Source organism: Salvia hispanica, chromosome 5 (assembly GCF_023119035.1).
Source record: "Salvia hispanica cultivar TCC Black 2014 chromosome 5, UniMelb_Shisp_WGS_1.0, whole genome shotgun sequence".
Classification (NCBI taxonomy): domain Eukaryota; kingdom Viridiplantae; phylum Streptophyta; class Magnoliopsida; order Lamiales; family Lamiaceae; genus Salvia; species Salvia hispanica.
Window position 1 is genome coordinate 38,520,799 of NC_062969.1, and position 10,586 is coordinate 38,531,384.

General features: G+C 36.5%; 1 protein-coding gene across 1 annotated transcript; it reads left to right on the top strand.

Annotated features, from left to right (window-relative positions):
* Positions 1-9,366: 9,366 nt before the first annotated feature.
* Positions 9,367-10,050, top strand: LOC125189994 (NAC domain-containing protein 78-like). Its single transcript, XM_048087198.1, has one exon. The coding sequence runs from the start codon at positions 9,367-9,369 to the stop codon at positions 10,048-10,050; it is 684 nt and encodes a 227-aa protein (XP_047943155.1).
* Positions 10,051-10,586: the final 536 nt, after the last annotated feature.

The window sequence follows — 10,586 nt, forward strand, 5'->3', positions numbered from 1 at the left end:
TCATATATATGAAAATTATAGTGAACAACTAATCAAGAAGCTATGGAACCCTTTTAGAAACAAGATTTGCATCTTATTTTCGAACAAACAATACATTGAAGCAAAAAAAATCTATTTTACAAAATATTGTATAACTAGAATTTGGGAAAAGATGAGCTCAATAGAAGAGAGTGAGTATAGAAATACCTGTTGCATAATTTCATTGCCTGAAGAAGTGTTCATCCCAGTCATTTTTTTGGGATGAAACAACAGTCACAAGTTGAGAATTACTATAGAACCAAAGTATTGTTAAGATTGGGTTCTTTTATAGTAGTTGGGTGGTTTGTTGTTGACTATTTGTGAAATAAATTGTCACATAAATTGGCCAAAATCAATTCTGATCTGTAAGTTGGAGACTACAAAACACATTAATGACTAGAACATGCTCCCTCCGTCCCGCTTTAGCAGTCCCATTGACTTTTCTGCCCTCTTTTTGTAACAATGATAAAAAATAGTTAAAGAAGATAAATGGTAAATTAAGAGAGAGAATAATATAGAGAAGAATCTTATCCACATTATTGTCTCTCTTACTTTATCATTTCTCCACTTTAACTATTTTTTATCATTTTTACAAAAAGAGAGCAAAAAAGTCAATGGTACTGCTAAAGCGGGACGGAGGGAGTATTATTTTCAAAATTCATTTCACCACTCTCCACTTAAAAAGTTGAACCTGAGTTCCATTTTGAAATGGCTGGTATCTCCCACTTCCTTTGTCCACACAAAATGATCTAATCTGTGAACGATATGTGTTTTAATAAGAAATTTAGTAAAGTAAGTGATAAGGAGAAAAATTAAATAAGAGTGGACTACGCATATGGTCTCTGAACTATGCGTTTCACACGTAAAACGGTCCCTAAATTTTTAAAATATCAAGGGTAGTCCTTGAACTAAGGTATAATCACATGCACGATACTTTTTCATAATTCATCACAATTTTGCATATCAAGGGTAGTCCTTGAACTAAAGTATAATCACGTGCACGGTACTTTTTCATTATTCATCACAATTTTGCATCAAAAATGCCCCCGACACATGGATGACATTTTTTTTTACTTTCATATCAATGTACTAGATATGATTACCTAGATATGATATAATTTCTATCTCTTTCTTAAGCACCTGAAATAATATATTTCTTATAGTTTGAGTATTTGAAATGATATTTTTCACTTGAGCACCTAAAAATACTCTTCATGCCTTGGTGCATTTTTGTGCAAAATTGTGTGAATAGTGAAAAAGTACCATGGATGTGATTACATTTTAGTTCAGGGACTACCCATGATATTTTTAAAGTTCAGGTACCGTTTGTGTGCGAAACGCATAGTTCAGAGACCATTTGCGTAGTTCACTCAATAAATAGGAAAAGTATATGAGAGAGGAGAAAAAATGAGTAAAATATAAAAGATAAACTTTCCAATTTTAGAAACTAGTATTAACACTCATGCTATGCATGAGACATAGAAGATTCAAATAATGAATAGTACAAAATATAATGAAAATATAGAAAATAAGAATTCAAAGCAATATGAAGATTTACAAAAATATAAATGTACTTAGCTCATACTAAATGAGGAATTTACTACTCCATAATGAATGAAACATTTTAAATTCGGCAATGGTTTTATACAATTTTAATTTATGATCTAAGAGGATTAAAAACAATAAAATTAATGTGAAAGAAAAGATGTGTTACTAATAATCAAAGAGTATAAGTTAATTTAAATAAAATATACAAATAAAGAAAATATATGTGAGTAAATTTTAAAGCGTGTACAATATACCAAAACTTAGAAACACAACAACAAATACATTGATATTAGAGATATGCAAAAATAGTTTTATCGGTCAAAATACATGCAATCATATATATACAATGTGCGGTGTGCCTTGTTGTGTAATGAAAAAAGGGTGTTGGTGTCAACTAGAGATGTCAAGTGGGCCGGGCCTGCTCAGTCTGGCCTGAGCCCGCCTATATTGAGGCCCAGTCCGGCCCAGGCTCATGTCTGAGGCAGGCTGGGCTTTTCTAATTTTGCTAACCCCGACCTAGCCGGGCTGGGCTTTGTCTAATTTTTTTGTTTAAGTATTTTAAAGATATCCTAAATGTATTATATGTAAAAATAAAATATATAGCTTGTATTTTCATATCAAATTCATCTCATAATCTGTATAAATCTAAATTAAGTGACTATGCTAATATTTTGATATCCATTCCCTGATTCACTTTTATTTGCATTGGTAAATAGACGATTCACTTTTATTTGCATTGGTAAATAGATGCCATATCTGGAGGACTGGTCTAGTATGGAAGTGGATTACTCAAATTGTCTCTCAAGCGCAGCAAATGCATTACTGAGTTCCTCAGTTAGATTTCTAGTTAGTGGCGATGTGCTATAAGCCTCAGTCAAATTCAGAGATTTGCCCACATGGTAAGATATTTTTTCCCACATACCTCAGATTCAGATATGTAAATGTCACATGAATTAAGACATCTTCGGTTTGATGTGCAGGCCCAAGGAATTGATACTCTGGTTTCTGAAGTATCTCGGATGGCAAATGGAGAGAAAGCTCTAACTGAGGAGTGTGGATATCTGCTCTCCAAAAGTTACTCATCTCAGGTAGATAAAACTCTCTTGCGTCGTTTCTTCGAGTTATTCTATATGAGAAGGTTTTGTGAATGTGACCGATTGGATTTACCTATTTAAACAGGTGATTGAGTGTAGTCTAAGGGGAGCTCTAATGCAGTTTAATGACAGCAACAATCATCCACCACCCCGTAAGATTGAAGAATGAGCTTCTTCATATGAGTTCAGATCATCGCCCATATATGTAGTATTATTTTCTCTGAAAAAAGTGTATTCTTTTTTATTTTCTTTGTAAATGTATGTGTAAGGATTGAATTTTGCACACTTTGCAAAATCATCATCAACTCTTTGTAAATGTATTCTTTTGGTTGAGAAAACTAAGAATCTAGTGTTTTCACCATACCATACACGATGTTCAGTCAATTTTTCGATGTGTAAATTTGCTCTCCCATGGTATTTTATTGTGGAAAAAATATGGTTTTTGAATTTTGAGTGTTGGTATTTTGAACTATTAGTAGCATAAACACAACAAAATCACTATGGCTCCGTTTGGTACAAGGTTATTTATTTATTTTCAATAAAATGATAAAAAGGGATCTATTTTTTATTGAAAGCATGAAGGGATAATGTTGGAAATAAGGCTGGTTTTGATGACCAAGAATCAGTCACACTCCAAGAAGCTTCAAGTCCTTGAGAGTAGAAACGGTTAAGGGGAATTAGTTATGAGAAGTTTATCCGTTATTCAGTTATAAGAGCTGAATTTGAGTTGAGAAGCAGAGATATAAAAGGGGCCTCTCATCAAGTAAACAAAGCAGAGAGTTCAAGAGAAAAACATTCATCAAGAGAAGTTGACTTTCTTCTTTGAGTGAGTTGAAAGATTGAGAGAAACACTTGTATCATCTAGCTGAAATTGCGTCGTTCTTGTTGAGTTTTCATAGAATAGATTGCGTGAGGAATAGCTAGTGTTGGTGAGAGTGTTCAGCTTGTTCTTGAGATTGATTGTTGTCTTGTATCCGTTCCAAAGCTGTGACTAATACAACCTCCATCTTCCCTCTCGTGGACGTAGGTTCGAAAGGGCCGAACCACTGATCGCGAATCCAAATCTCACAAATTGACGCCGTCTGCGGGAATCCCAGCCCATCACGATGACTATGGCTAAGTTTGAATTGGAAAAGTTCACGGGTAAAAACGACTTTGGGCTATGGAGGCTCAAAATGAAGGCCGTGATGATGCAGCAAGGTTTATGGGACATCTTGAAAGAAGAGAAAGAAGAGGCAGATGAGAAGGAAGGAGTCAAGAAGCAAGACCTTCAAGATAAGGCATATTCCACTATGATCCTCAGCATAAGTGATCGAGTGTTGAGAGAGGTTTCAAAGAAAGAAACCGCAGCTCCTGTGTGGAAAAAGCTTGAGTCATTGTACATGACTAAGTCCCTCACAAACAGGCTTCTCTTGAAGCAGAAGCTATTTACATTCAAATTCTCTGAGTCAAGAAACATCGGAGAGCAACTTGAGGAGTTTGCAAATGTATAGATAACTTGGAGAACATTGATGAGGTTGATGAAGATAAGGCCCTCATGCTCCTCAATGCCCTTCCAAAGAGTTTTGAGCAGTTTAAAGACGTCATCCTGCTCGGGAGAGACTCGAAGGTTACATATGAAGAAATGCACTCTGCACTGAAAATGAAGGAGTTCCAAAAGAGTACTTTAAAGCCTACTGATCAGATGGTTGATAGTCTAAATGTGGAGTTTGAAAACAAGAAGAAAAAGAAGTTTGGCAAGAGGAAATCCAAGGTGAAAAGGTTGTGGAAGGAAAGGAGACAAGATCTTGCCATTACTGCATGAAGCCTGGGCACTTAAAGAAAACTGTTTTTCTTGGAAAAGGAAGCAGCAAGAAGAAGAAAAGGAGGCCAATGTAGCTGAAGTGAACGAACTGGTACAAACTGCAGAGGCTTTTTTAGATCATGGATAGTGGCTGCAGTTTTCATATGTGTCCACACAGAGATTGGTTTCAAGATGTTCAAGCAGCAACTGGAAATGTGTTGTTGGGTAACAATCAAATATGCAAAGTGAAGGGGATTGGGAGCATCTAGCTGAAGATGGACGATGGTTCAGTCAGAATGCTAACTGATGTAAGATACATTCCAGATATAAAGAGAAATCTCATATCTCTTGGAGTTCTGGAGGACAAGGGCTACATTGTCATTTTAGTTGGTGGAATCTTAAAGGTGATGAAGGAATCCAAAGTGATGATGAAAGCAAAGAGGATACAAAATCTCTATTACCTCATAGCAGATGTCATAAAAGGGGAGGTGAATCTGACAGAAAATGACAACCTCAAGATATGGCACTTGAGATTGGGGCATGTATCAGAAACTGAGCTCAAGGAACTAGAAAGAAAGGAGTGATCGATCTCAGCAATTCAAAGGGTCTGGGGACTGTGAGGACTGCATTCTTAGCAAGAGCAAGAAGAAGTCTTATGAATCAGGAAGGCACACCTCAACAAAGCCTCTAGACTATGCACATAGTGACATTTGGGGGCCTGCTCAGACAGCTTCCATTGGAGGAGGCAGGTATTTTCTGACCTTTATTGATGATTTTTCTAAGAAGATTTGGCTATATATCTTGAAAGATAAATCAGAAACATTCAATAAGTTCAAAGAGTGGTGTACTGAGGTGGAAGTTGAGAAAGGGACTTCTTTGAAGTGTTTGAGAACTGACAACGGGATGGAGTTTCTTTCTCAAGAGTTTGATGGTTTCTGTAAGCTTAAGGGTATATAAAGGCACAGGAAAGAAAAGTTCCTAATCATCCACAACAAAATGGAGTGGCAGAGAGAGCAAATAGAAAAATATTAGAAAGAGTCAGATGCATGCTCTCAAGCTCAGGATTAGAAATGAAATTCTGGGGTGAGGCCGCTACCACAGCTGTTCATTTGTTGAACAAGTGTCCTTCATCAGCAATTAACATGGATACACCTGATTTCAGATGGTATGGGTCACATGGAGATTATCTGAGGCAGAAGCCTTTTGACTACAGAGCTTACTCATACATCAAAAGAGGAAAGCTCGAAGCAAGCGCAGTGAAATGCATTATGCTCGGTTACCAAAAGGGTGTTAAGGGCTATAGGCTATGGTCTTTGGAACCTGGGAATCATAAAGTTGTGATAAGCAGAGACATAACATTTAGAGAGGTTGAGATGCATTGCATGAAAGATAAAGCTCAGAGTGAGGAAAGTGACCAGAACACTTCAGATAAGGTGGAGCTATTGGAAGATCAACAACAATATAATTCTGAGGAAGAGGGAGATGATCCTGAAATCACTGAAGTTGAAGATGATAATGAAACTGAAAATAATCAGAATGACCTACGGGACTATCAACTGGCTAGAGATAGAGTCGGGAGAACAAGGATCACTCCACCAGCCAGATACAATAACGATACGCTCGAATTTTGCACTGTTTTAAGGCCATTATTTGGTCTGTTTTTAATGTCAAAGTCACTCTACATGTCTATTATTTGCATATTTTATCTATTTTGGTATTTTGACATATTTTGTGAGAAATGTGCATATTTGAGCCTAAAAAGGGAGTCAAAATGCGAAAGTTGGAAATCTGGAGTTTAGAATTGTAGTTTGGAATTTGTATCGCATGAGCATAAGCTAGGTGACTCGTTCTATCAAAGTAATGACAGTGATAGGGTATTTTAGTTTGGAATTTGTATAACCATAACAGTGAACGCACGACCTTGGAATTCCCCTTATCTCAATCGTTTATCTCTGTGTTTTATTTGCATCTAGTTGTTATTTGCTTTCAAATATTTTCAGTTTTCAAAAGTTTTCAAAATCTCTCGGTTCTCCAGATAGTAATTGAGTTTTAGTAGAGGATAGACACTTTGTGTTTGTTTTCCCCGTGTTCGATATCTGGTACTGACCTTTAGCTATACTATATATACTCTGTATACTTGCATGTTTATTTAGTGCTAAAAATTAGTACATCAAGTAACTCAAGTTTGGTCTACTATGCACTATGTGTAGCAGAGGGAATTGATAGCTCGGAACCAGCAAATTTCAGGGCAGCCATAGAATTTAGAGAAAGGCAAAGATGCATGAAAGCTATGCAAGAGGAAATAGATTCCTTGATCAAAAACAAGACCTGGATATTGGTGACAAGAGAGAGTTTCCAGAAATTGGTTGGATGTAAATGGATTTTCAAAAAGAAAGTTGAAGCATCTGAAAATGATAGAATAAGGTTCAAAGCAAGGCTTGTAGCTAAAGGCTATACTCCGAAAGAGGAAATAGACTACAATGAAGTCTTTTCTTCAGTAGTAAAGCACAGTTCAATCAAAATTTTGATGGCATTAGTAGCACACAATGACCGGGAGTTAGAGCAGATGTATGTGAAGACAGCTTTTCTGAATGGAGAGCTAATTGAAAAGATATACATGGAGCAGCCTCCTGGTTTCATCAAGAAGGGAGATGAGAATAAGGTATGCCTACTGAAGAGAAGCTTGTATGGCCTGCAACAGAGTTGCAGGCAGTGGAATCTGGAGTTTGATAAGCATATGATGAATATTGGTTTTGAAAGGTCAAGTTTAGATTCCTGTGTATACCTGAAGAAAAAGGCAGGTAATACAATTGCTTACATGCTTCTATATGTTGAAGATATGCTTATAGTTGGACCAAGTATGATTGAAATAAATGAAGTAAAAGGAGACCTCAGTTCCAGATATGAAATGAAGGATCTAGGGGCTGCAAAAAGGATACTTGGTATGGACATTGTGAGGGACAGAAGGAAGAAGACTTTGTGGCTCACGCAACAAGAGTATATCAGAAAAGTGATAGAAAAGTTTCAGATGGCCGACTCAAGATTTGTTACAACTCCTATGGGGCAGCATTTCAAGCTAAGTGTGAATCAGAAGCCTCAAGATAATAAGGAAAGGAAAGAGAGATGGCTGACATCCCTTATGCAAATATAGTTAGGAGTGTGATGTACACAATGGTGTGTACAAGGCCTGACATTACTCATGCCATCAGCACAGTGAGCAGGTTTATGGCAAATCCTGGTAAGACTCATTGGCAGGCTCTCAAGTGGATACTGAGGTCTGAAGGGAGGCGCGGCTCAGGGGGTGGACGAGAGAGAGGCCAGCTCTCGGCCTGGCCGAGGCCCTTGGACGCGAGGCGTGGCTCGCCACTGCATAGGGCCGAGAGCCGCGGCCCGGGCCATGGTTTCAATTTTTTTTCTTCAGTTTTTGTGTTAATTTTAGCATTTTTGAGAAGATGAAGTGGAGAGAGAGAGAGAGAGTATGTGACGGAAAATAGGACGACGGTTTTCAAAAAATTTAACATTAATTTAGGAAACAAATCAATCTCTAAAACTAAATCCCTATTAAATTGGTCAACTTTTTAATTAAGGATTGTGATTTCAATTCCCACCCTAATTACGGAAATAATTAAAATTCGAATTTTCAATATATATATTTACTTGTAATTGTCAAATTTTTTAAAATTAATTTAGATTTTTTTAATTATTATAGTCCAGTAATTTTTATTCTAGCTAAATTAAAATATAACAAAAAAATGTAAGAAAATAATTTTAATTGGTGGCCTGGAGGGCCACCATTGTGGTGGCCAAGTTTTCATGGGCAGGGCCAAATTTGTTGGGCATGACCAAGAGGACCATTGTGGACACCCTTATAACTCTCATATTTTACTTATTTTGCATTAAAACTTGTGTCATACTCAAAGTCCCTATTTTTATGGCACAGAAGGAGCATTAATATCTAGATAGTTCTACTAGTATAAATTATTTTCACATAAATTATCTTTTGCTAATTCGAGGCCTAACAGTATCCTTGCCAAAAAAAAAGTATTAATGGATTTGTCTTAGCTCCAAATATTTCTATTTCTAAGAGTAACGATAAAGTTTTCTTGTATGTGACTTTCATGATTTGATTTTTTAATTTTTTACTTTTTAAAACTTTATTTTTTTAAAAAAAATTTAATTTTTGAAATGTTACAATTGCATTAGCACCTCCATCAAAATATTAATCCATTTTCCTAAATTGTTTATTTAATACCCCGATTATACATATTAAAAAAAAACTTTTACTTTATAAAATATTAGTGTTAAATCAATTTTTATATATCACAAGACAAATAAAAATTTAATATATTGATATTAATTGAGTTTACAATTTTTACTTAAAATCATAAAAATAGTAAAAGGGCCAAAATATATTACTAATAGATTGTAATGTACGCAATATTTATTTTCGTACATAATATTTAAATATGCTGTGGAACATCTCAATTTGATTTAAACTGAAATCTTACGAAAGATATCCTTCAGTTTGATATATACTGAATAAATACGAGTTCTTTTAGAAGATTTGATATCACAAATTACTACTCCTATGTTATTTAGCAATAAAAAATAGGTACTCATCACCTCAACTTACCAAATTCATAGATATGGAATTTAGATATCATCAGTTAAATTAGTTACAAAATCAGATTTAGTTTCCATAACTTTAACACCTTTATTTACTCTTGAATTGGATAAAAAATATATAAAGCCCCTGAAAAATTGCGTACATACTATATTCTTATATAAATATATAACAAATAAAAGATTGTATACGATGAATAAGCAAAGTACCTATATATATAGACATAATACAAGACCATAGAACTATTTTTGATCCATAGCACACAAGAGAATTGAGAGAAATAGAGAGAGTTAGAAAACATGTTAGTTAAGGGATTTGAGTTCAATCCGAGCGGCGAAGATTTGATCAATTTCTACCTTTATCCATGCGTGAAGCAACAGGTGCCGTGGAATGGCATTCCCGTGAAGGAAATCTACGGTCCATCGTCGGATCCGTGGGTGGTTTTCTATGATGTGGAGTCGCGTTGGCACTCGAGGTTGGAGGAGAAGGGCGCCATCAAGTACACCATATACGCCTTCACATTTCTCTCGAGGGTTTCCAAATCGAAGAGGGTTTCTCGAAAGGCAGGGACTGGGACTTGGCACGGCCAAACGGGCCCCGAGATGATCCAAGATTCCAAGAACGGCCAAATCATCGGCCAATCCAAGATGCTGGCCTTCAAGCACCCGGGCTCGGATGCCGATTTTGGCCATTGGACTCTGCACGAATATTCCCTCGGCGACAACCTAATTAGGTCAAGCGGCGTACCAAACGCAGCCGATCTCGTCGTGTGCAGGATCACCAAGACCGTCAAGAAGAAGAACAACAACAACAAAAAATCCGGTGCGCAGCCGCCTTTGGCCAAGATTAGCAAGCTTCCGGAGTTGCGGACAACGGAGATGTTTCTTCCGGAATCGCAAGGCAACGGTGTTTGGGTCCAGCCGCCCCAAATTGTGAATCATGCGGCGGTTAGAGACCCTTTTGATGTTAGTGATCGGAGGTAGACCCTTTTGATGTTGTGAATCATGCGCCCCAAATCAACAAGACGGAAACACATCCGGCGCCGGCGAGGGATCGGAGGTAGAGCCTAACGACGAGGACTTATTTCTCTTCGAAGCGGAACTACTAGAGAATATGCTAGACCATACGTAGTGTAGTAGTAGTATATTATGTAATCTTCTCGGGTTTTCTTTGTCGGTTCTTTCCCGAGTCGTATCAAGAAAGTCGAATCGCATAGGGTTGGAATTCTAGAAATTCTAGAATTCCATAGATCGAGTCAATTTATTGAGAAATAAGATAATTTATTCTTCCCATTCATCGTTGATTTCTTTATTTTTTGCAAATACTACAACTCAAATTAATTTGGGTTTCGAATATTGCATCTTCTCTAAACTTCGTTCGAGTGCGCTCTTAAATTTCATCTAATTAGGTTAATTCGAGGCCTGATAGTATCCTTACTAAAAAAGATTAATATAAATATATTTGTGTTGCATATTTATTCGAATTTTCTAAGTTCCAAATTTTCACGTACTAATATCTT

Excerpts from the sequence above, each read along its gene's own strand:
- LOC125189994 (XM_048087198.1), top strand. The coding sequence starts at position 9,367 with ATGTTAGTTAAGGGATTTGAGTTCAATCCGAGCGGCGAAGATTTGATC.